The sequence below is a fragment of the Podarcis tiliguerta genome, assembly GCF_965153285.1.
Source record: "Podarcis tiliguerta genome assembly, chromosome: 14".
Classification (NCBI taxonomy): domain Eukaryota; kingdom Metazoa; phylum Chordata; class Lepidosauria; order Squamata; family Lacertidae; genus Podarcis; species Podarcis tiliguerta.
In genome coordinates, this window is record NC_139547.1 from 28625826 (window position 1) to 28650018 (window position 24193).

The following is a 24193-nucleotide window of genomic DNA, read 5'->3' on the forward strand; positions in this document are numbered from 1 at the left end:
CCTGGCATCTTCAGATGAAGGGCAGTATACAAATTTAACAAATGATGATGATAATAAACATCTTATAAACCACATTAACAGCAACTTCAAAAAAATTGGACTATTTATTCCAGCAGCTTTAAAATATCATATGCAAAGAACAAGTGCAGAACAGGCCAAAGAGAGGCTATCTCCTTCCCTTGCTCCCCAAAAGTCCATCTAGCAGGTGGCTCTCAGTTGGTGAGGGTAATCAGTGCTTCCACCACGTTCCCCATGTGTTCTCGCAAGCTGCGTTCTGCTGCTGCCCTGGATATTTCCATCTCGTTCATCTGCAAGGAAAAGAAGAAGATTCTTTACCAAGAGGCAACACCTAAAGTGGCCTGTAGTGACATCAGAAAGCAGCCTCTGTCGATGCTGAGCCATCACCCAAGCGGTCCAATCAACACTGTGCTAGACTCACAATCAACTCCAAATCTTCTTTCTTGATTGTGACTTTGGCCAGTTCTTTTTCCCTGAAACGGAAGGAAAGAAAGAGGAATTAGGACTCTTATCCTGCTCGACTTTCTAGTAATATAATGCCACCCCGTCCCCACTCCAAGTGCTCTGATAGGGCAGAATAGGAACTACACATAATAAAAACACAGCTCTGGCTTTCTGCAACCAAGCACCGCTTCACTGGTGTGAAACAGCTCCCCCCATTAATGTCAAGTGCAGCAAAACAAGCCTAACACCTAAACAGTTTTAGAATATGGAAATGTGTCCTTAAACAGCAGTTTAGCATGTAGACACCATTTCACTGTGGTGTGATGTTCATAAAAACACTGCTACCTCCAAGCCTGGTCATGGTTTTTAATGTTTTAATGCTGTAACCCACCCTAGGAACTTCAGGTGAAGGGTTGATAATAAATTAGCGATAATAGTATGCATGCACATCTGGCTCTGAATTATGTTTACACATTGTGTGTCACCTCTACAGCTCTGGTTGAAGCAAACAAGGCTGCTCTCCCTTAGCAGGAGATGAAAACAGGGCACTCACCGCTCCTGCTTTGCTTTTTGCTCTCTGGATCTTCGATCTCCAATCACTGACATTGCCTAAACAAAAGAAAGCAAATTAAACACACACCCTCAGACTTTAATAATAGCCAGACCAAAATCTTGTACCTTAAAGAGCAACCAAATTATCTCACAGTGGCGCTGTGGGTTAAACCACAGAGCCTAGGACTTGCCAATCAAGGTCGGCAGTTCAAATCCCCGCGACGGGGTGAGCTCCCGTTGTTCGGTCCCAGCTTCTGCCAACCTAGCAGTTTGAAAGCACCTCAAAGTGCAAGTAGATAAATAGGTACCGCTCCGGCGCGAACGTAAACGGCGTTTCCATGCGCAACTCTGGTTCGCCAGAAGTGGCTTAGTCATGCTGGCCACATGACCCGGACGCTGTACGCTGGCTCCCTCGGCCAATAAAGCAAGATGAGCGCCGCAACCCCAGAGTCGGTCACGACTGGACCTAATGGTCAGGGGTCCCTTTACCTTTTATGAGCTTTTATGTAACACAAGTATAGAGAAAAAACAACCAGATGGCAGTGAAATTCAAAAAATGTAGACAAATGGCAATGAAGTACAGTTTACTTAATTTAGTACACTTAACTGGGGTGATGGTAGGCCTGGATGATGTATCAATACATTGCCCAGGACTGGTTTGAGGGCCAGAGTGCAATGGCGCCTTCACCTGGTAGTATATCAATGTTTGATTGGTGATACATTGTGATATTGAAAAGCTGATCTCTCCCAGCCCTAGATGATGGAGCCCAAATAATTCTAGGTAGTCAAAATCAAGCAGTCTACGAAAACTCCAATCTATTCTTTTCTAATTGGGTGGATGACCAACAGAATGGATGATGAGATTCAGTGCATGTCAATTCACAATGATACACTTTTGGGTAGAAGTCTGGCTGTGAACTACCCTGAAAATTAGGCTTCCTGTCACTGAAAAGACCTTGTGCTCCTGATCACTGAACCGCTGCTGTTGAGGTAGGTATGTAAAGAGAAATTGGTGCAGGGAATTTCTAAGCTCAATGTGCACCTGAAAAAACACAAGTCTCATAGTTATGCAAAAGTTCCCTGTGGAAGAAATTTCCACACCTAGACAATGTGGGTAATCTACAATGCAAATCTGAATTGTATTTTTTTAATGTTGACTGCAAGGAATGTTAGGGAAAGGGGTTGAACCAGATGGTTCAGATAATAATTTGCTGATGCATCAATTCCTTTTACACATCACAAGTACTGTGATAAGGCAGTCACAAGTACTGATTCACAAATAAAGCACAGGAGAGCTATTTTTAATCATTTATATTAAAATATTTTTCAAACCAGCTTACAAGTAGTACAGCAAAACACCAATTAAAAATAGTGTGAGAAGTATAAACAACAGCACTGAAACAAGCAAAATAAACTTCAAAACAGCAGGGATCAAATCAAAAAGTCCTAGATTAAAATGACCATCCTTGAGAATGTTAAGGGAAAGAGTGTGGATCTCCCTAGGTAGAGAATTTCACAGCTGTGGTACCACCATCAGAAAGCACAAGAGTTTCTCCTTGTTTCTCTTTGCAACAGCCTGATGGAATGGCAGCTGCTACATGGCAGATGCAGGAAGTAAGGCCGTTTCATCCTCTCTGGTAAGAGACCAGTGTCATTCACCTCTTTCTCTCCATCCCAGCTGATCATTATGAGTACTACTATGTAGAATTGGTGCCTACTTGTCTTCTTGCATAATTTTATTCCTGTTTGCAATGTGCCTCTTAGACTGTAAACCCGCTGGCAAGGACATCCAACGGAACTACTGGGGCGGGGAGTCTCTTGTCTTAAACCTTGGGCAGGCTCACAGAAGTGAAAGCAACCCTTAAGAACAGAAGTAGGGAAAAACAATTTTCTCTGGTGGGCCAAATAAAAAAATGGCCACACTCACCCCAGGGTCTGCCTACTTGTCAATCACCTGATGCCATATGACAAAGGGTGGATCTGAACCTGCCAGAAAACTGCCATGCCCTCTTACAGATGCGATGGAAGGAAAGGCCCGCACAAGACTGGCATGAGGCGTTTTGCTGTCTGAGGAGGCGAAACAATGGGCTCCCACCCAGAGCACCTCGGGAAGGCCAAATAGTTCCAGCCCCAAAGACAAAGGACACCGCAAGTAAAAGTCCCCAAACCGGCAGTAAGAGAGAAATAGCAGCAGGGTGGCAGGGCAGGCGATGCTTGACACGGGCGGTCCAGCCATGCTTGCAGGGGCCTCGGGCAGCCTCCACGCGTGCAGGGTTCCCCGTTCCCACGTACGGCGCTGGGGCTCCAAGGGGCCCTTCGGCAGCGGTCCAGTCCAGCCGGCTCCGCCCCGCCCGCGGTCACCATGACAACCAGAGCCCCCCAACGCGGCCAAACGCATGCGCTCATCACCGTTTCCAAGTTGGAGCTCTGGATCTCTTTTTCCTCCGCGTAGTCGGTGACGCGCTCGAGGTCGGCCGCTCCGCTGTCGTGCTTCCGCGGCTTCTCGGCTGGTCGCTCTCCGCTCCCTGCCGAGCCATTGGGCTCTGCTTCTAACTCCAGCTCGACATCCCCTTCAGCCGCCATCGCTCCGTCTGCCTTCCGCACTCGTCACGTGGTAAGGCGCGCTTCCGGAAGCAGCGGGAAAAGGAGAAAGCGGCACTAATATAGAGATCAGCGCAAGAGCCTAGAGCGCCAATGTCCGGCGCTACCATAGAGAGTGGAATGTAGACTGGCGAGCCAAACATCTGCAGGTGGCGCTTCCAGGTTCCTTTTGACCTTCTTGCCCCCACCCCAATAGCTGCTCAGAGAAAACACTATAGAAACCTAGCAGTTATAAATAGGCGTGGTGGGCGGAGGACAGAAAACAGAACGAGAGCAACAAAAGCAAAGGGCTCTACTCCTTTGGAGTTCTCATAGGGAAAATGTGGCTTTCACAAGATTTTCAAACACTAAAAAGTACCGTGTCAGTGCAGCCCATTGTCTCTTTATTGTGTGGGGAACCGTGGCTGAGAATGACATTCCTGCAGTGTAGACTACTGCAATGTATGCTGTACATTGGAGATGGAGGCAGATTGCAGGTATTGAACAACAACCCTGCAATGTAGCTCAGAATTATTTCTTCATTTATTTTATTATTATTATTATTATTATTATTATTATTATTATTATTCAGTCTCTTGGTAGGTTTTATTTAAAGAAAATGCAGATTTAGCAACTGTGGAATTGATCACAGGAATGGCCCTGAGGGAAGAGGTGAATCACTGTTCCCACATTTTTGCAACAAAATCCTTCCCACTTCCTATATTTTATCTTGCAAGGAGAAAGCAACTGTGAGAGTGATTTTGATAGCAAAACAGAGCTAGAGAGAAAGCCTTCACTCCTGGCTCCCCTGGGATCATGTTTGCAAATCTTCTCTGAGTTAAACACGTGCTTTCTTTGAGCACTGCATTACTAACTGCTTCCCCCTTTGCACCTTGTTTCCCACCCCCCACCCCCGATATCCCCTGAGATTGGAGGATAGGTCAAGCTAGTTCATTGACCCTCCTCCTTGCAGCCCAAATCCAGAAGCCAACTGTATGCTATTCATCCAATGCACAGTCATTTTTAAATGCTTACAAACTAAAGCTAAAATAAACAGCACCCCATTTATTGGAAACAAGACTGAAAGAGCAGACAAGCCTCCATTTTCTGGGAAGGGGACACAAACATTGCTGCCCAGTTCCAGCTATGATAAAAGCCTGGATTTTTGTATTGCTGCTCACATTTTTGTCCAGGGGCCCCCAAAAAGAAACAGCCAGCATGTAACCCTGAAACTGAACAACCTGCATCAGTCTAAATGTTAGGGACAGGTATTTCTATACACCAGTTATGGCGGGCAGCAGGCATGGAGATAAACTGCCACACACTTCCAAACACAACGTTAAGAAAAAGCAAAGTGTCTTGTGCCACCTTAAAAATTAACCAGTGTAAGCCTTTGTGGGCCTACAGGTCATGTCATCAGTGTTGTCCTGAGTTATCCTGGAAGGGCAAGCATGTGGGTGGAATTGTAAACAGTGAGGTCAAAAGGAAAAGCAGAAAAGTACAGATGGTGGACCTCTTGTGGATGTGGACTGAAAGTCCATCTAGTCTAGAATCCTGTTCTCACAGTGACCAACCAGATGTCCCTATAGGAAGCCTACAAGCAGGGCCAGAGTGCAATAGCAGCACTCTCTGCATTTGTGATTCCTATGAACTGGCATTCAGAGGCATATAAGAGAGTACAGGTAGAACACAACTATTGTGGCTAGTAGCCATTGGTAGCTTTTTCCTTCTTTAATTTATCCAATAATTTTATTTTAAAGCTATCCACATTGGTGGTCATCATTACATATTGTGGTAGCAAATACCGTCATTAAACTATCCACAGTGTGAAGTGCTTCTCTTTGTCTCTCCTGAATCTCCCCCCATCCAGTTCCATTGGACGGGCCCCAGTGAGCTCTTAGTATTACGAGACAGAGAGAAAATATCTATCTGCTTTCTTCACAGGACAGCAGGCCTGGAAAGAATAAGAGGCAGAGTGTGGGTAAGGTGGGATGTGCCTAATGTCACAGGATTAGGCAGTTCATGGGGAAGGAAAGATCAGAGGGTGTGGTAGTGGCTGGATGATGACAGATCCCAGGGGAAAGCAGGCTGAGCCTTTCACTGGATCTGGGGCCTCTCCGTAGCACATCGATGGGAAGGGCACAAGAAGGGAGTCCGCAGAGCCATCTTTCCCATAGGGCTTAGTGGTGTGTCGCGCCAGGGCGCCAGCCACTTGGGGGTGCCCCAGCAAGTGGGGGAGCTGTGCGGCTTTGCCAGCAGCCTCCCCTTTCCCTGCATGCCCACCAGCTGTGCCCCGCCAACCATAAGGCTGGCGGGCGTGCAGCTTCCCTCCCAAGCCTCCTTAGGAGGAGAGCGATCCCTGCAGAGGCTTAGGATGGAAGCTGTGCCCCACCAACCATATAGCTTGCCGGCACGCAGCTTCCCTCCAAAGCCTCTGCGGGGATCGCTCTCTCGCAGCGGCATGGGGGAGAGTTGTGCCCCCCCCCTCGGATGGCTGGCAGTGCGCAGCTACAGCCACCCCAACACTATCCATGGTAATTTGGGGGGTGTTGGGCGGATATTTGCACCCCAGCGCTGCATCTGCTAAAGACGGCCCTGGGAGTCAGATACCCACCCACACTTCCTTGCAACAGCTAGGGTGTGGAAATCATTCTCTAGGACTGGATAAGCAGGATGGTGGAACAATTGTCATTCTTGTGGCTTCCCCACCTTGTTTCACAGGGATTAGACATCTGGCAAATCCCCAAATGTCAGGTTCTCACCTGTTTGTCTTCAAGGTGACCCAAGCCTGTTTGTTGCTTTAGAGTTGTTCGTATCATTAATTATTATATTTATTTATATCCTGCATTTGCCCCCGACCAGCATTCAAGGTGACTTGCACAAATTAATACAACACAGGTAAAATACAGAAAGCTAAAAATATATACGCCCTGATTGCTTAGTTGGTTAGAGTTTGGTGTGGATAATGCCAAGGTTGCAGGTTTGATCCTTGTATGGGACAGCTGCATACTCCAGCATTGCAGGGGTTTGGACAAGATAATCCTCATGGTCCCTTCCAATTCTACAATTTTATGATCATCATTAAAAAGCAACTAAACTCCAATAGAAGTAAAACAATATAAAGAACAAAACTATCAATAAAAACAGTAAAAATAAACAACGGTATTAAAAGACCTTTCCTTCAAAACCCCCACAAAACAAGTCAGTTCCCCAAGGCCTGTCGGAATAAAACAGTCTTCACCTGCTGGCAAAGGAAAAGGTGGGAGCCATTCTAGCTTCTCCAGGAAGTTCATGGGAGCAGCCATCAAGAAGGCTCTGTGTAGCCACAAAGCATGCCTGTGAGGTTGGCAGGACTGAGAGAAGGGTCTTCCCTGAAGACCTCGGAGCACAGGCAGGTTTGTATGGTAGAATATGGTCTTTCAAATAGGGCTTTATTGGTCACAAGCAACACTTTGAATTGTGCCTGGAAACAAAATGGTAACCAGTGGAGCTGTTGCAACAAGGGAGTCATATGGTTCCTATAACCTGCCCCAGTCAACAGTCTATCAGGGGTCAGCAAACCTTTTCAGCGGGGGGCCGGTCCACTGTCTCTCAGACCTTGTGGGGGACCAGACTATATTTTTGGGGGGGAAATGAACGAACTCCTATGCTCCACAAATAACTCAGAGATGCATTTTAAATAAAAGCACACATTCTACTCATGTAAAAACACCAGGCAGGCCCCACAAATAACCCAGAGTTGCATTTTAAATAAAAGGACACATTCTACTAAGTAAAACCGGCTGATTCCCAGACCATCTGCGGGCCGGATTTAGAAGGCGATTGGCCAGATCTGGCCCCTGGGCCTTAGTTTGCCTATCCATGGTCTAGCTTCACCATTTTGGACCAGTTGAAGTTTCTGGGCACTTTTCAAAGGCAGCCCCATGCAGGGTATGTTAACAGTAATCCACACAGGATGCAACTAAAGTGTGCACCACTATGGCCAGATCAGTTTTAGTTCCCCGATGGAAGCCCTGCCCAGTCTCTGGCAGCCAAAAGAGGCCAGTAGTCCTGCATGGCTGAAGGCTGGTGGAGTGCTCTGCCTGCCTGCCACCCTCCCTGCCCTTGCAGCAGGTTCACAGAGGCTCCCTTGCCAGGCAAGGCCCTGGTGAGGGAGCCTCTGTGGCTGCTACTTTGCTTCCTGGGGGGACCTGAGGTGAGAAGGCTCCTGTCCCTTCCATCTTGCAACAACAGCCTGAGATTCACCTAACCCAACGGAACGGCTAAGCTCTCTATTTCTGCCGGGTAAGAGGGTTAAAGAGGCAGATTTGGCTCCTGACATAATCAGGCAGAAAGGCAAGTGGAGGGGAAAGGAGCACCATCCCCCCCACCCCAGGAAGGCCAATCGCTGGTCCCAAGGATCAAAGGTGGAGGCAGCGGGTTGCCAGTTGGCCAATCTCAGCCTCTCAGCTAATTGGCTTTCTCTCTGCAACCGCTTTCTGGAGAGCAGGCTCCACCTGGTCCCAGGGATGTGCTGCTGAGCAAAGGGCTGGGCCCACGGAGCCAGGAGCGGATGACTGGGGGACGAGGGCAGGACGTCCAGCCGTTCCCTTGGGGAGCTGGGGGCACCGGGAACAGAGGAGGAGGGATGGTGCCAGGCTACTGCAAGGCCCAGGTAAGCAGAGGGGAGGCTTCAAGACTTGTCAGCTGTGGGGTCTGGCCAAGGGCTGGCCCAAGAGGCCCCCAAGGGAGGGAACAGCCAGAACAGGCGATGCCAGCTTGAACACGAGCTGCTTCTTCTACCCCTGGGCCACACTGACTGGCAGCACCTCACCAGGGTATCAGACAGGGGGTATTCCTAGCCTTTCCTGGAGATGCCGTGGGTATCAAACCAAGGACTTTCTGCATGCCAAGCAGGTGCTCTGCCACTGAGCCACAATGGCCCTTCTACTGTGCCTGCAAGGCCCAAGCTCAGGCCAGAGTCCCAGCAACCTCCTCTCAAGTGAGAAAGCCTCTAGCCGTGGCCAATGTTGGGGAAAGCAAGCTAGCCATTTGCCCAGCAGTCCACTTGGCCCTTGCCCTCAGCTCCAGGACCAGGGAAGGATCAGGCCTCCCACAGAGGTTCAGAGGATAAAGGCTTGTGAGCCTCAGCCTTGACAACCAACACAACTAAATGAAAGATAATTGGACTCACAACGAGAATGTAGAAAAAAACACATGCAGAGGGTTCTTGGGATGATGCATGTGTGGCCGGGGGGAGGGGGTTGGGTCTCCCTTCTTGCCTTGTTCACACAGTCTGCCCAGCACTGTTCCCCAGTGCTCAGGGGGACTTCCAGAAGGGGTTTTCTGTTGCAAACGGGTCCTGCAGGGCTGGTTTTCAGATGCATGCAATTGGCACGTGGCCTTCCACACATCTTGTTTATTCAACCATGGATTTTCACTGTTACCCCGCATGCCATCCACATCAGAGGGTGGAGCCTGGCAGAATTAATTCAGCTGGTGGCTTTTTTGCCCCTCCTCTGCATCGCTGGCAGCACAGGAGGCATAGCTGTCAACCTTCCCTTTTTTTGCGGGAAATTCCCTTATTCCAGCGCCGTTTCACGCTGCTATCCTGGATTGTTAGATATCTCGTAGACTGTCACCGGGACAGGTGAGGCTGCTGATCCCTTATTTTCAAATCTGAAAGTTGACAGCTATGAGAAGAAGCAAAAGGGCAAACCTGGCCAGCCCAGTTAGTTGTCGTGTTTCACAAGGCACAAACTGGAGGCCTGTTGGCAGAAGGTGGAGCGATATCTCTTGATTCTTTTTTTGATACTTGGGGAAGTGCTATATTGATCTGCTGTTTGGTTTTGTGTGGCTGGGACCAAGTAGCAATATTTTTTAAAAATATGGCTAATCTTATCTATACACCCCTGTAACCATTAACAGCACAGCTATGCAGTCTCTTCCCCCACCACTCCCAAAGCGCAGCATCAATGAAAGACTGAAGTTCTTTTTTTAAAAAAATAATTTTTATTGGTCTTACAAAATTTTTAAAAATTCATTATATATCATCTCCTATAAGTCCTTTATCTTTTTACAATTCCACCACACATAATAAAATGTGCCAAGACTGAAGTTCTAAGGAGGAGGTTTTGTGCATGAAATTCAGATTAAACTTTTTAAAAGAGAAAGTCTGGTGTATGTACTGTGATTACAGTCTGAAGAGGTAATTCCCCACAATGACTCGATATCACAACTTCCTCTCATCAGGCCACTGAAATTCAAATGCACCTTCAGCATTGTAGTCATTACTGGGAATGAACATCTTCTGTCTGTTACTGGTGTATCTGGAACAAAATAGCTTAACTTGTGCTCTGGAGAGGAGCTGACAAATGCAGGGTTTATGTGTGTGATAGAGGTCACCCACCAAAACATCAGTCAACACTACACACATGACAAACTACCCCTCCCCACCCCTCAAAAAAAAACCACAACAACTCTGTGCCAAAGAATTTCCACACCAGACAGAGACAGCGGATGTTTAACAGGTTGTTTCTACTTATCGGATTTCCCAGAGGAAGGGGAAATCCGGATTAAATGTAAATTTAAAAAATGTGGGCTGGGATTTTGATGGCGGTGATGTTGTATAAACAATGCAGAAAACTTGCGTGCCTGAGCAGCATCGTTTTCCACAATGAATTCCTGCCTGGAAGGAGCCTCCATAGGGATGCTACCCCATAACTTGGTGCCAGCTCTTGCCTCTAGAAGCTCAGGATTCACCCACTCATCCGTCTGTTTTCTAAACTGGTACACTTTTCTCCTCTGACATGTTCCTTGGACCCTCCCCTTCCAGGTATCTACTATCCCTTCCTCATAGGGGCTGTCTTGATTCCTTATGCAGTCACAATATCAAGGCCAGAGGCAGTCCTGGGTGCTTCTTGTACATTGTTAGCTGCCCAGGAATGGGACATGAGCACCTTCTTTGTGTAGAGTAGCTTCTCGGAAGCAGAGTGCCAGTTTCCCTCTAGGTGTGGCACCCCTGCCTCTCTTTTAACAGGAATCCAAGGGGGTGTTTCTCTAAGATGCTGGTTGGTGCCTGGAGGGGTCCTCTCCATAAAATCTCCTTAAGCTGATGGGCAGCAGTTTCAGGCCCCCAGCTCTGGGCACATGGAGAATTAAGCTCCCCATCTTGAGGTGATATCCTAGCTGGGTTGAGGAACACATTCCAGTCAAACTCTTTCCCAGGTATGCTTCTTGACTGAGGAGGGTGAAAGGTGTTCAAGGAGCTTCCTGAGGCAGGCCAAAAATGTGGCCAACAAGCAAAGGTGGTCCCCCATCTTGCAATGCATCCCTAACTTCATTGGCCCAACTGCAGATCATGGGGAGGGGCTCTGCCCAGCTCAGGTGGGAGGAGGGGATGGATGCTGTGCCTCTGTCAATTAGGAGTGACTCTAATCCCTCTCTAGGGTTATTGGTGGTCAGCTGGGCAAGATGCTCAGGTGCAGAGCTAGGGGTGGGTGGGAGGCTTTGGCTGGCTTCTCTTTGGGGCCATTGCCTTATGGGACCCAGGTGTTTCTGTGCTAGACCCAGAGAAAGAATAAGAAATGCAACAGCTGCAAAACTGTTTGGAAGCAGCAGACAGAGAACTCAGTGATGCAGGAGCTTTGGAGTCTTTGGAAAGTGGGCTAATGAGAAGGTTGTTGGCATCCAAAGGTGTCCTGCAGAGTGATAATAAGGCAATACAAGCAAGTTTAAACAATGAGCCTTAGGAGTGTCAGGAGCCATCTTTTACTGAAACAGACTATCCAGCTCAGCACTGTCTATCTACACTGGCTGGCAGCAATATCTCTCCAGTCTTCATTCAGGGGCCTTCCCAGCCATACCTGGAGAAGCTGCTTGAGATTGAAGCTGGAACCTTCAACATGCCAAGCAGATACTCTGCCATTGAGCCACAGCCCTTCCTGGTCTTAAAGTGTCCCATTCGGCAGTGATCCCTGCTTGGTATACAAACTCATCTTCCTGTATGTCCTCACTGAGATTTACCTTTAAAGTATTGCACTGTCAATTGGACTTACTGACAGTGCCAGAGCAATCCTCCTAGGCACACGTGAACTTCAGATTATGGGGAAGCCTGTGGAGTCAGCCTGGAAAGCCCATCTCTGCTCACAGATTGGTGCCTATTATGCTACTTCCATAGCAGACTGCTCAGCTGGCACGTCTCAGTGACAGGAATGTGCCCTCCCTCTCTAACCTATTGTGTGTTCCACAGTCTCAGGATGGGTGGCACAAAACCCTCTGAGGGCACAGAAACACTGCAACCCACCGCTGGTTTTCCCACAAGGGAGAAACCATGCATGAATTGTTTTATTTACCGGTATTAACTGCAGTTGTATAGCTGTTCCATAAGAGGAGCTACTCTAAAGTACAGTGTAGAACAGTAAAAAGAAATTACCATTAAGAACTAAAACACCATCTTAGAAATTCTGTGTCACTGCCAGTTCTTGACCCACAGCTGGCCCCAAGAGCTAGGTTGCTTGTTTTGCATATTTTGTCCGGCTGAACCAGAGACTGGTGGGTTGGTGGAAGCAAGTTGGACCCTGAATGTGATGCCTGCCTCCCTCCAGCAGCAACAGATGGCACCTGAGCTTCCCAATCCCCTTAATCCTGCCTCCTGCAGGCTGTGCCCCTCACTCACTGCTCAAGGACCTGCTCAGGGACAGTCTTGTGGGTGGGCCAAGCCTAGGGACTGACCCAGGACAATCCGGCTGCCCAGCCCCTCACCCATGCAGGCAACAGACCCCAGCTGCTTTCTGCTGGTAGAGGCTTGGGGTGAAGGGTCCAGTGAGAGGCAGGGAGTCCAGCTCATTGTGGGTAGGGAGGCAGAGGGTTGCTTGGCATGCAGAGAAGGTCTAAGTAGGTAACACTCAACTTCCCTCTCCCCTGCTCAGATTTGCTGCTGCTGCGGCCCAACCCCTTGCACCTTGTGCTGTCCCTGCTGCCCCGGCATCAAGGTCTCGACGGGGACCCGGCTCCTCTACATGCTCTTCCACATCCTGGCCTGTGCCAGCTGCTGCTTCATGCTCTCCCGCACTGTGGCCGAAGCCATCAAGGAGAACGTGAGTGAGTGAGAAGCCACTGCCATTGGGAGCCTCCTCCACCTGCATCTGGAGGCTCATTGGGGCGGGGGGGGGGGTAGAGGACAACTGGCCACTATTCCGAGAAAATAATCTCCTCCAAGTGGCAGGGAGGAGCTCGACTGACCAGCTTCCTCTTATTAATTCACTTCCCTTTTTAAAATGCTATTACTCTAGTTGTATTTAAAAAGAGAAGAAAGCAGAGGATGGGCTCTGCAAAGCAAACATTTTAATTCCACACTAAATAGTGGCACAGGGATGTAAGTGGTGCTGTGGGTTAAACCACAGAGCCTAAGACTTGCCGATCAGAAGGTCGGCGGTTCGAATCCCCGCGACGGGGTGAGCTCCCGCTGCCCGGTCCCTGCTCCTGCCAACCTAGCAGTTTGAAAGCACATCAAAGTGCAAGTAGATAAACAGGTACTGCTCAGGCGGGAAGGTAAACGGCGTTTCCGTGTGCTGCTCTGGTTCGCCAGAAGCGGCTTAGTCATGCTGGCCATATGACCCGGAAGCTGTACACTGGCTCCCTCAGACAGTAAAGCGAGATGAGCACCGCAACCCCACTCGGACCAGGAATACAAGGGTTCATATCCCTACTTGGCCATGAAGCTCACTGGGTGTGATTTGGGGGGCCAGTCCCCACATTGCAGCCTATCTTGCCTCACAGGGTTTCTGTGGGGAAATAGCTATGCATGCTGGCTTGAGCTCCTTGGAGTGGCGCAAAGTGGGATATAAATGCAATCAATCAATCAATCAATCAATCAATCAAGGGTTCCAGTTCTGGCAATGCTTCCCCCCACCCCGGGTCTCTCTCCCTTCCTCCCACAGGTGCCTTTCTACGCAGTGCTGTGTGAACACCTTCCTGGGGGCAGTGACTGCGACATCCTGGTGGGCTACTCAGCTGTCTACAGGGTCTGCTTTGGCACCGCCTGCTTCTACCTGGGCCAGGCAGCCTTCTTGGTCAACATCAAGTCCAGCAGCAACGTCCGCGCCCTCTTGCACAATGGGTGAGGAGAAGGGAGGTCCTGACACAGACCTGGCAGCCCCTGGGCTGTTATGGAGGAGCAGGCAGAGGAAGCCACAGGCCCGTCCATCCAGGGGCCACCCTGGTTATTCACCGCCTCTTTGGGGTCTGTTGCAGGTTCTGGTTCCTGAAGCTCCTCATCCTTGTGGGGCTCTGCGCAGCCGCCTTCTTCATCCAAGACCAGCGCTTCCTCCGAGGTAAGGAGAATAGAAGAGCAGCCCACTTGGCTGCAGGCTGGTGGCTCTGCAACTTGCTCTTGCCAAGAGCCCTACCCCTCATCACTGTAGGGACAGCCCTCCAGGTAGGAATGGAGGAAGGCAGCCATTTCCCTTCTCCAGCAGCCTTGTTTCCATTCTGCTGCAGTTCAGTTTCCACCAAATACGACGTAATTTGTCTTGCTGCCTGCAGTTTGATGTAGGTTAAAATTATGTAATGTGAATAACTGTTTGGGTAACCTACATGCATTTCAAGGTAAAAGAAATATCAAAAGAATGTAATTAAAGAAAGAAACACTTATCATTCATTGTCATCTGCAGACTTGAAAACAACAAGGGGAACATATATGGACCCTTTCTGCTTGACAGATTTCTGAACAGGCAAAATGGAGCCATTCCCTCATCCTTTTCTGTTTCTGTCAGAATCAGCATCCCTCCCTCTGGTGGGGCTTATTTCCTTACTGATAATCCTCTGAGGGGACCCATAGGAGGCGGTGATGGCCACCAGCTTTGAAAGATTGCTTTAAAAGATTAGACAAATTCATGGAGGCAACTGTGCTTCTGAATACCAGTTCCTGGAAAGCACAGAAGGAAAGGGAGCTCATGTGCTCAAATCCTGCTTGCTGGTTTTCCATTGAGGCATCTTGTTGGCCACCATGAGAAGGGGATGCTGGATTAGATGGGCCCTCATTGGCCTGATTGAGCAGGCTCCTGTTCCCACGATCCTGCTCCTCAGCCAAAAAAGGCTTCTCTTTGAGGGATCTAAGCCAGAAGAGCCTCTTTCCTGCCTTTCCTGGCCAGAGCTGAGCTGGCTTTCCAGAGGGGAAAGAGCCTGGCAGGACAGCCAGAGGTGGCACTTGGCTTCTTTGGTCCCCCTGACTGCTGCCCACATTTCTGTCCTCCTTTGGCCCTTGCAGCCTGGCACTTGGTTGGTGTCTGCGGAGGCTTTGCCTTCATCCTGGTCCAGCTGGTGCTGATCACAGCCTTTGCCCACACCTGGAACAAGAATTGGTGAGTTTGCCTTCTGGATGGAATGGGTTGGGGCACTTTCCTGGACCAAGAGCCCACAAGGGGGCTTGAGATGGAGGGAGCTGGCCTCAGGTCAGTGTTCCAAACAAGCTTTTCCCTCGTTCTCTCACAGGCTGACAGGCGCCTCCACGGACAAGCGCTGGTACCTGGCTATCTTCCTGGCCACACTGGGCTTCTACACCATAGCCTCCACCGCTTACACTTTCCTGTACAAATTCTACACCCACCCAGGTGGCTGTTTCCTCAACAAGGGGCTGCTGGCCTTCAACGGTGCCCTGTGCCTCCTCATGTCCTTCATCTCCATCACTCCCTGCGTCCGCCTGCGTGAGTAATGGCATGTGTGGATTTTGCAGCACAGGGTGGGATTGGAGTGGCGGGGGCTCACAGCCTTCTGTGGCCTGCAAGAAGCAAAGTGTAGAGCACTCTCAGGACTTAATTGCCCAAACAAGAAGCACTGAACCAGTGCCCTCTTCTCCCTGGAAGTTCCTCTCCCAAGGATGTTCTAGGTGGTTTCCTTAGAGGGGTGGGTGCTAGGAGGGTAAATAATTTTATCAAATACTCACCTAAGAGAGCAGGCTTCTAGGTACACAACAAGGTGAAGCAGAAAGAATAGGTCCAGGTGCAAAAGATGATTCAGAAACAAGGTCATGAGACAGTCCCAGGACCCTGTCACAGGGAGCTCAGCAAGGATGGGGATCAGAGAGCCGGAGGCCTGTGATGTTTCCAGCAACTGGAAGGGCCAGGAGGTGGCTTAAATATTAATAATATACTCTGCCTCCTAAAGCACATCCTAACTACAGCTTCTGGCAGTGAGGGAGCATCAGGAATCATGTACTCACAAGTAGACCAATGACTCTGGGCCGATAGACACAGACTGTATTTTCACTCTTTATTGTTGGGATGGGGATGCTTTTTGAGGACACTGATAACCCTTTATTTCCCTTGCACCTGCCTGCTCCCAGGACAGCCAAGCTCCAGTCCCTTACAGGCCTCCATCATCTGCTGCTACGTCATGTACCTGACCTTCTCTGCCCTGTCCAGCCGGCCACCAGAGAAAGGTCTGTGTCAGCTCTGAGCCTTTGCCTTCTGGGGAGATCCGCAGGGTGAGGCAGGTCCTCAATCAGCTAATGGCATTTTCCTCCTCCTCTCCCACAGTGCAGTACAAGGGGCAGAATCTCACCATCTGCTTCCCCAGTGTGAGCAAGGACGGGATGCAGACTGAGGACACAACGGTGGCTATCCTGGGGGCTGGGGTCATGTACGCCTGCGTCCTCTTTGCCTGGTGGGTACCTGCCTATGTGCCCCCAGAGGTCTCAAATCCCAAGCCAGGGATTGACCCCAGCTTGCCAGAGTGGGCCAGAGGAGGGGTCTGGGAATAAGGGACCTGCACTGCCACCCATTCCTGTTACAAGATAATAGACTGGTGGGGAATGCGGGCAAGTTACACCGCGGTCACATTGGACTTCTGGGGTAATGCCCTCAGGCTGCCCACCAAGTGATTCTTTCCTCAAAGCAATTTGGGGCAGCCCTGACAGAGAGGAGCAGAGCCCGCCTGCTGGACTCCTGGCATACTGGGATGGATTCTGTGTCAGAGAAACAGGACAGGCTGTCCATCCCATCCTGTGGTCAGCCTGTCTACAATGGCTGGGTAGAGGATGGGCTGTGCTCAGGAAGGGCTCCTGCTGCTGATTTGCTCATCCTTGTCCTTCTCCTCCTGCAGCAATGAAGCATCAATGCTCGCTGAGCTGTTTGGACCTCTGTGGATGGTCAGGATCTACAGCTTTGAGTTTAAGGTGGGTTCCAGAAAGGGTCCAGTGTGGGGCAGAAACCCTCTTGAGAGGCAGCTGCTGATCTTCAATGCTTTCCCCCCTAACCTCCAGCTCCTGAAACGATTCTCCATTGCCTGAGAGGATTCTCTGCTCTTTTATCATTTATTTGTTATTTAGCATTTAAAGTTGCAACCATTTTATGTGTTTGGGCAGAAAAGCAGGCAATAAAATGAATGTCTCAGTGCCTGAGGCCTGCTTCTTGCGATACTGCCTGTGTTCAAGTTCTAATGTCCAAATGCACAATCTGCTTTGTTCCCACAATGTATATCTCATGGATTTCCCCTGCAAAACACTGGCAGGGGTGGGCCCATTCCTAGCCTGGTTACCACTTCCAAATACAACCAGGATAGGATTCCCCCTTTTTCAGCTAGAGGGGAAAAGCCAGCGCCCTCTGTAACTGATACTAGGCTTCCTCTTTGTTTCCTGGGAAGTCAGGACTCCACAGACCACCCTCAGGATGGGGATGGAGAGCCTCTAGCTTCCAGGTGTTGAGGGACTGCAACTCCCATTCTCTTCTCCCCATCCCCAACCCCCTGGGGCTACTGGCCAGACAGGCTGAGGCTGATGGGAGCTGAAGAGCCAGGGGTCCCCTATGACCACCATCGTGACTTAAGGGTTGGGTGAGGGTGCGACCCTGGCAGTTGCCAGCTGTGTTTCCATTGTGAGCTAAGGGGCAGCCAGAGAAACCACAGCCAGGTGGCAGGAGGTTGCATGAGCGGTGGATGACCCATCCTGTTCTCTTTACAGAAGGCGTCCTGTTTCTTCTGTTGCCCTGATAAGATGGAAGAGGAGGTAGCAGGTGAGTGCAATGGAGCCCCAGCAGCATCATAAGCCACTTGGGCCTTCCAGTGCCCCCCCATCCACTGTTGGGGTGCAAGGCAGGTATCTCAAGTATGCATAGCAGGAGGAGCAATCTTTGGGGACACTCCTCATCTCAGTCTCTCCTGAATCTTTTCCCCAGATGCTCAAATAAGGGACAGGGGATGAGTACAGGACTCCCCAACATTGGGAAACCCCATAAGAGTCAGGACAGCTGGTCATTCGACTAGACATGGCTATTGGTGCAGAGCAGGGCTTTGGATCCCTGAGCTGTGTGAGCAGGAGGGCCCTTTTTCACCCCTGGCCTAGGGCAGAGAGGTGAGCAGGAAGGGTCCCCAGTGGAGCAGCAGATTGTGCACGGCGACCCTGTGGTCTACAGCTACTCCACCTTCCACTTTGTCTTCTTCCTGGCCTCGCTGTACGTCATGATGACTCTCACCAACTGGTTCAGGTAGGAACAAGGTGCCCACATCCAGGGGGAGTGGCAACTTGAGTGGCAAAAGGTGGGGGGGGGCAGCTTTGGAGCTTGCAATGTGACCTGCCTCTGCTCTCCTTGCAGCTATGAAAATGCAGTGCTAGAGACCACCTTCACTCACGGCAGCTGGTCAACCTTCTGGGTTAAGGTCTCTTCTGGCTGGGCCTGTGTCCTCCTCTACCTCTGGCTTCTGCTGGGCCCGCTCTGCCTCCCAGGCTCACGCCAACGCAACAACACCTCCCTGCGTGTCTTGCGGCGGCGCAACCTTCACCGCATCAGTGTTGCTACGTAGCTGATGCTGCCGCCACCGCCAAAAGGGCCTGGAGGCTCTTTTGCTTTTGCCACAGCCTGCCGTGGGCTCAGCTGCCTGCCACGATCACCAAAGGCCGGTGCCAAGAGACCCACCTGGTGCCAAGAGACCAGGCCTGGTCCGAAGACTGCCTGCCACTGGGTGCTGCATGTGAAGGCCGCCCACAATGCTACGCCCCGGTGCTGGCCACAGCATGCCTTGCCCCAGCGGGTACCTTTAATGTGAACGAGCCAGCAGAGTGGGGGCTCAGAGGAGGCAGGTGCTTTAATGGAAGGAGAGGATAAGGGTGGTGATGATGCCCATCCATCCATCGTCCCCCAGTGTTGGTTGCAAGGCTGGACAAAATACGAGGCAGAGCTCCAAGTGGCGAAATCCCACTAATATGGACCAGAGAACTCCAGAGAGCGGAAGGAGGGTGCACACAAAGAATCAGACACAGGAACACAGCGCCTCTCCCAGTTCTCAGCCATTATCAGACACTGCAGGGTCTTGGCAGTGAGCAACATTTGACCTGTAGTGGGTGTGTGGGTGTGTGAGGAGGCCTCCTGCTGTGACACCTCTTTCCATGTGTACAGGTGGTGGAAGGATGATCCTGCCAAATGGGGGGAGGAGGGTCCTGTCGCGGTGCTGATTAACAAGGAGAGACAGACCCAAAGGACTGGTGCTCTTTGTGGACGTTGTATTTGCTCTGCCAATAAAATCTTGTTCAACTGTAATGCCGCTGGGTGCATTTATAGATTCAGGGGCCCATCCAGCTCTCCTGAATCCTAATGGCTGCTTGTGGACCTGCTTCCCCCACCGCTACTTCTTTCCTTCCGTATGAATTGCCCAGCCTTAGAACTCACAGCAGAGTAGCTGAGACTAATGTGCCAACTTGGCAGGGTGGTTGTTGTTAGGCAGGACCTTTTAGTGTAGGGGGTGGGAGGATAGTAGAGGCTGGGCTTGCAAGACTCAGCTGAGGAAACGATGGAGTGAGCCCAGCATTGGAACAGCCTTCTCTCTCTGCTGGCTCCACCTGTGGTTCCTATTCCCAGTTGTACCTGGAGAGGCCATCAGCGACTGAACCTGGGACCTTCTGGCGTCTGCAAAGCCCATGACGGCCCTTCCTGCAAATGTTCCTACAAAGCATCACCTGGGAGGACTCTGTCCCACAGCCAGAGAACTCTTGAATTGGAACTTTGGTTTCCTTCCTTTCTCTTGGCTCCTCAGGGGCAAGGGAGGAATGGGGAAGAGCACCTCAGCAGAAGAAGCTAGTGCCACTCTTTATGCCAAAATCCCCCCATCCTCTTTATCCCAAAGCACGGCAGGGAGACCTCCTATGGCCAAACATACTGTGGGTGTGGGTGGCATTGCCTCAACTGAGGCGGCGCAAGTTGCTGACATTTAGGAGATCTTGGGAGAGGAACTTTTGTTTAGAGTATCTCACCCAGGGCAGTTGGAGAGGAGTTAGAGCGTCCTCCCCAGGTGTGGATGGGGCATGCTTTGCCTTGCAAATCTGGGGCATCCTGCCTGGTTTGGGTCAGCTGCAATAGGAGGAGAATCAGAGGACAGACTCATTCAGGCCAGCATTTGGGACAGGCTGTGGCGACCTGACAAGAGCCAACAGAGCATAGTCTCTCCGTGGGGAAACTATGATCCCTGCAGTCATGGTAATCCAAGCCCTCTGCCCAAGTTCTTCTTCAAGGTCCATTGCCTCTGAGGCAGAGTCCACATTTTGGGAGCCACTGGATGGGCAAGATCCAGTTCTGTGGGATGAAACCAGCCTGAGTCCCTTCCATTCCTTGTCAAGCAAACAGGTGATGCAAGGCCAGTTGGGGAGGGCACTGTGAAATCCAGTACACATGGTACTCCTGTGCCTGTGGGATGCAGCAGGTCTGAGATCAGGCCCCTCCTGATGACCGGATACAAGGTTGACCTCCCTCTCCCCCAGAGATAATCAGGGTCTGTGCAACTCCTGGAAGGAGGCTGGCCACAGAAAGGGAGAGCCAGAGAAAGCAACTACAGGTGACCAGGCCTGGGTACAGTCAGTCATGGGCTAGGCCCCGATTTTAACTTAATTGGTGCCCCGGCAATGGAGCAAGGCAGGCACTGCACCAAACTGAGTGGGAAAAACAACTATTCAAAATATGGCCAGGAAGTCTAACTCAGCTCTATTTAATTTTAAAAGGGAGGATTCTTCATCTTTTACGGAGGAAGGCTTTGCTCTAAGAAAGCCAGTTCAGGAAAGTGACATCACTTCATTGGAAGTAATTTAAAGGCACCAATATAAAGCCTGAAATAAAAGTTGGTTTACAGTCTAGAGGAGATCAACTTTAAACCACAGGATGCCAGCATTGCTAAGCAAGAGGGCTGTAAAAGGCAAGAAGGGATACAGGAGAGATGACCACAGCTACACCCTGCCTGCATCAGAGCTTACACAGACATCTCTCTGGGCATAGGGTGCTGGACTGGACCCCTGACCCAAAGAGGCAATCCTGGGTTTTTATGGGAGCCCTGGTATGAGCTGGTCACTGACCCTTGTCTGAACCTGTCCTGAAGAGTAACTTCCTTGGCTTGCCCCAGCTGGGTTCTAGCATTATGACAGAGAAGGCGAAAAGCTCATCTCTAAAAAGCCCCAAATGTTGCAACCTTGGCACTTAAGGGATTTGCTGTAACCACTGGATTGTTCTGATTGCTCTTTCTGAACCTTTCCAGCTCTACAATTTTCTTTTCAAAGGTGTGGTGAGGAGGCACCAGGCAAAGTCTCTCCTGTTTCTTCGGCTTTAGGGTAAAGGCTGTGTTTATGTAATTTTACATTCTTAGTCTGCCTGCTTTGCATGGCTTATCGGCTCGTGGCCTGATCTCACAGCTCACAATGTAGGGTCTCTGTATTGTTTTAAAGCATGCTGTTGTTTTAAATCAGGGGTGGCCAACTCCCATGAGACTGCAATCTACTCACAGAATTAAAAACTAGCAGTGATCTACCGCCCTTTTGGGGGGTTCAGGTCAAAGTTGTTGAGCTTTTTGGGAAGGAAAAGGGCCCATTTTTTAGGGGTGCAAGGAACAAACAAAAGAGGTTTTTTTTTAGGGGGAGCCAAAGTTGTTGAGCTTTTGTGGGGGGCAGTGATCTACCTCAGACGTTCAGTGATCTATCGGTAGGTCATGATCTACCTGTTGGACGTGCCTCTTTTAAATCATGACTGTCTAGACATTTTTATGAATTGTTAAGTCAGTTTAAATGCTGTTTATGCCCAAAAGGTGGCAGACAAGCCTTTTAAAAAATCAACATAAGAAAACCTTCCTGGCTACAAGCCAGGACTGTCTCCCATAGACACCCCATCCTTATGCTGTGCCAAATCTCAGCTTCCAGCTGTTGGTGATAGGATAGGCCCATGACCACTGTACAAGGCTGCAAGCCATATAAACACACACACACACACGGGTGCACACAGTGGATAAATTGCTCCATCTCACCTGCTGACCTGGCCCATCTCATTTCCTGCAGTAATTTTTCAGCCTGGACAAATGGGTAAAACTACTTTAATGAAGTATCTTGATTCTAGCATTTGCCAGCTCCCACCAGGCTGGGGCTCCTCCTTTCTTCTCCAGCCTCAGCAGGAGGTGGTCTGGTGGCCCCCATAATGCCACTGTGGCTATAAGCAGGAGTGTGAGCGGTTGAGGGAGAAGGAAAGGGAGCCACCACCTGGGCAGGCCCCCTCAGGGCTCTTGCCTACTTTGGCTGCTGCTGCTGAGGCTCTTCCTTCTTCTCCTTGGCAGCCTTCTGCTTCTGCTGCATGATTTCTGAATCTCTGGGGAGAGAAAAACAGGCAAGGCAGTCAGGCTGTGGCCACTGAGTCTGGAAGGGGCACCTGGGCCTGAGGGCAGGTCCTGGGCTGGTGGCAAATAAAGGTAGGGCAAGGGCTGCCTCAGTCGCCACTGGGCCTGAGAGAAGGGGCTGTCACTCTGAGGGCTTTGACAAGGGGCTAGGCTAGGCACATTAAGGATTTGAGTGGAAAGTAAGAGCAGGGATGGAGCAGCAGCAAGGACAGTTCGGTGGAGCCTCCATAGCCAGTAGCGGAACCTCAGGCACTGGCTGCATGGACGTAGCAAGGGGGGGAGGGCAGCTTCCCCCCTAAATCAACCAAAATCAATATAAATCTGATGTTCCCTCCCAACAAAAGCCTCCCCCCCCCCCAACAAAAATCCTGGCAACACCTGTGACTGGCAGTCTCAGCCCTTAACAGCAATGCCATGAGACACCTTAAAGACAAGCAGACTGAGAAGGGCACCCAAGGAAGCGGATGCCAGGGGCCCTGGAAAGCTCATCCCGCCCTAAGGTGCTTCTATTTCTAGTGCCACGAGAAGCCTCGTCCCTATCAGAGAACAGGATGATGCCCGCCGCTCACCACCAGGGGCGGAAGAAATAGGAAAAGCAGGAAGGGTGGGGAGGCAGCCAACCGTTCCTGGCTCTTGCCCCGGCCAGGTCTTTTATGCTAAGGAGGCGCCGCCTCCGGGCTCGAGGCCCGGCCCAGAAAGACAGCCAGCCCGACCTTGTTCCCCTCCCGCCCGGCGCTCACCGTTGCTTGCGGGCGGCGGCGGAGAGGCCGTCGTCGCGGCGCTTGCCCTTGTCAGCGTTCTTCTTCATGTTCTTGCTGCGCGCCAGTTCGCGCTGGTTGCCCCCTGCACCGCGGAGAAAGGTAGTGCACGTGTAAGCGCGGCGGGGGCCGGTCAGGCGGGGCCCCGGGGGCCACTGCGGGCCACCGAGCCTTGACGGGCGGGGGGAAAGGGCGGCAGAGGCGGAACTCCCCTCGCCCTGAGCAAGTCAAGGAGGCAACGGGACCTTCCAGCCCATATCCTCCCCCACCCACCGGAGGGTAATAAGGGGGCGCGAGACCGGACCGGGAGGGGGGGGGGGAGTCCCGCTTACGCGTCATGGCTCCGCTTCGCTCGAGTCCCCGAGGCAGCTACGGCCACAGCCCTGCCCTGCTCCGCCCCTGTCGCCTGATTGGCCAATCCGCACAGGGGCCAGGAGGCTATTAGCCCGCCAGCGCCAAGAGGCGGCCACTGGACCAGGCGGACCATTCAGCGATTGGCTGCAGGGGAGGACGGCCAGAAATGAAGGCGGGGCATCATGGAGGGCAACAGGCGCAACGTGGCGGTCTTGAAGCCCCGCCCCTGCGCCGCGAATGGCTGTGTAGCCAAGATTGGCGGGGCCCGTAGGAGCTCCTCCCTCTCCTCTCCAGTCCTGGGCAAGATCGACGGCCAAGCTCCCCCAGCAGAGGTGGTGCCGCGTGGGTTCCGTCCCCGTGCGATGGAGGCAGGATCGGCTCCACCATGAGTCCAAGTGAAGCCATTGTCTCAGACGGCAACAGATCCCAAAGCCCTTGTTTCTGATGTAGATCTTCATTCACCCCCTTCTTACTTGGAAGGGAAGGCACTATTATGCGCTTCGCCTCAGGCACCAAATGTCTTGGCCCAGCCCTGGATGGAGCAGAGGGTCAGAGGGGGGCTTCCCAGCTGCTGCTCTGTCAACTGGTCAGGGAAAGCTCACTCTGCAAGGAGTCAAGTTCTTTACCATAAAATCATAGAGCTGGAATGGGTCCTGGGGATCGTCAGTCCAACCCCTCTGCAATGCAAAAATATGCAGCTTATCGAACCTGCAACCTTGGCATTATAGGTGCCACACTCTAAGCAACTGAGTTATCCCTGGATTATTTTGGGGCAGAGAGGAGTGGAACATGTTTTCAGTACCTGGTTAGGGTGCAGCCTCAATCACAGATTGGCCAAGTCAGGGTGGCTCTTGTGCACCAAAACCCCTCTCTCAAAG

The 24193-nt window shown here is 51.1% G+C and overlaps 3 protein-coding genes across 6 annotated transcripts; 1 reads left to right on the forward strand and 2 right to left on the reverse strand.

Annotated features, from left to right (window-relative positions):
• Positions 1 to 85: 85 nt before the first annotated feature.
• Positions 86 to 3641, reverse strand: HYPK (huntingtin interacting protein K). The gene is made up of 4 exons (XM_083412614.1): positions 3424 to 3641; positions 1016 to 1071; positions 440 to 491; positions 86 to 308 (listed from the first exon to the last, which is right to left on the reverse strand). The coding sequence occupies exons 1-4, from the start codon at positions 3595 to 3597 to the stop codon at positions 213 to 215; spliced, it is 378 nt and encodes a 125-aa protein (XP_083268740.1). The 5' UTR covers positions 3598 to 3641; the 3' UTR covers positions 86 to 212.
• A 7-nt stretch (positions 3642 to 3648) lies between these two features.
• Positions 3649 to 19103, forward strand: SERINC4 (serine incorporator 4). Of its 4 annotated transcripts, XM_083412608.1 has the most exons (13): positions 6860 to 7878; positions 8084 to 8248; positions 12504 to 12671; positions 13515 to 13693; positions 13828 to 13907; positions 14843 to 14936; positions 15067 to 15278; positions 15917 to 16012; positions 16110 to 16236; positions 16675 to 16747; positions 17531 to 17582; positions 17912 to 18053; positions 18162 to 19103. In XM_083412608.1, exons 2-13 carry the CDS (start codon positions 8147 to 8149, stop codon positions 18367 to 18369), a joined length of 1533 nt encoding a protein of 510 aa, XP_083268734.1. In that variant the 5' UTR covers positions 6860 to 7878; positions 8084 to 8146; the 3' UTR covers positions 18370 to 19103. The 4 variants fall into 4 exon arrangements, with proteins under 4 accessions (XP_083268737.1, XP_083268735.1, XP_083268734.1 ...); XM_083412611.1 differs by lacking the exons at positions 6860 to 7878; positions 8084 to 8248 and adding an exon at positions 3649 to 3764; XM_083412609.1 differs by lacking the exons at positions 6860 to 7878; positions 8084 to 8248 and adding an exon at positions 4024 to 4114.
• A 2787-nt stretch (positions 19104 to 21890) lies between these two features.
• SERF2 (small EDRK-rich factor 2) lies at positions 21891 to 23437 on the reverse strand. The gene is made up of 3 exons (XM_083412627.1): positions 23294 to 23437; positions 22944 to 23046; positions 21891 to 22175 (listed from the first exon to the last, which is right to left on the reverse strand). Exons 1-3 carry the CDS (start codon positions 23298 to 23300, stop codon positions 22097 to 22099), a joined length of 189 nt encoding a protein of 62 aa, XP_083268753.1. The 5' UTR covers positions 23301 to 23437; the 3' UTR covers positions 21891 to 22096.
• Positions 23438 to 24193: the final 756 nt, after the last annotated feature.

Bases quoted from the DNA above. Each gene is read 5' to 3' on its own strand.
- HYPK (XM_083412614.1), bottom strand. From the start codon at position 3,597: ATGGCGGCTGAAGGGGATGTCGAGCTGGAGTTAGAAGCAGAGCCCAAT. The intron at 1,072-3,423 runs GTGATGAGCGCA...TCTTTTGTTTAG, and splicing joins AGAGCTCCAACTTGGAAACG to GCAATGTCAGTGATTGGAGA. The intron at 309-439 runs GTGAGTCTAGCA...TTTTCCTTGCAG, and splicing joins AAGAAGATTTGGAGTTGATT to ATGAACGAGATGGAAATATC.
- SERINC4 (XM_083412608.1), top strand. From the start codon at position 8,147: ATGACTGGGGGACGAGGGCAGGACGTCCAGCCGTTCCCTTGGGGAGCT. The intron at 14,937-15,066 runs GTGAGTTTGCCT...GTTCTCTCACAG, and splicing joins CACACCTGGAACAAGAATTG to GCTGACAGGCGCCTCCACGG. The intron at 18,054-18,161 runs GTAGGAACAAGG...CTCTCCTTGCAG, and splicing joins ACTCTCACCAACTGGTTCAG to CTATGAAAATGCAGTGCTAG.
- SERF2 (XM_083412627.1), bottom strand. The intron at 22,176-22,943 runs GTGAGCGCCGGG...TTCTCTCCCCAG, and splicing joins GCCGCCGCCCGCAAGCAACG to AGATTCAGAAATCATGCAGC.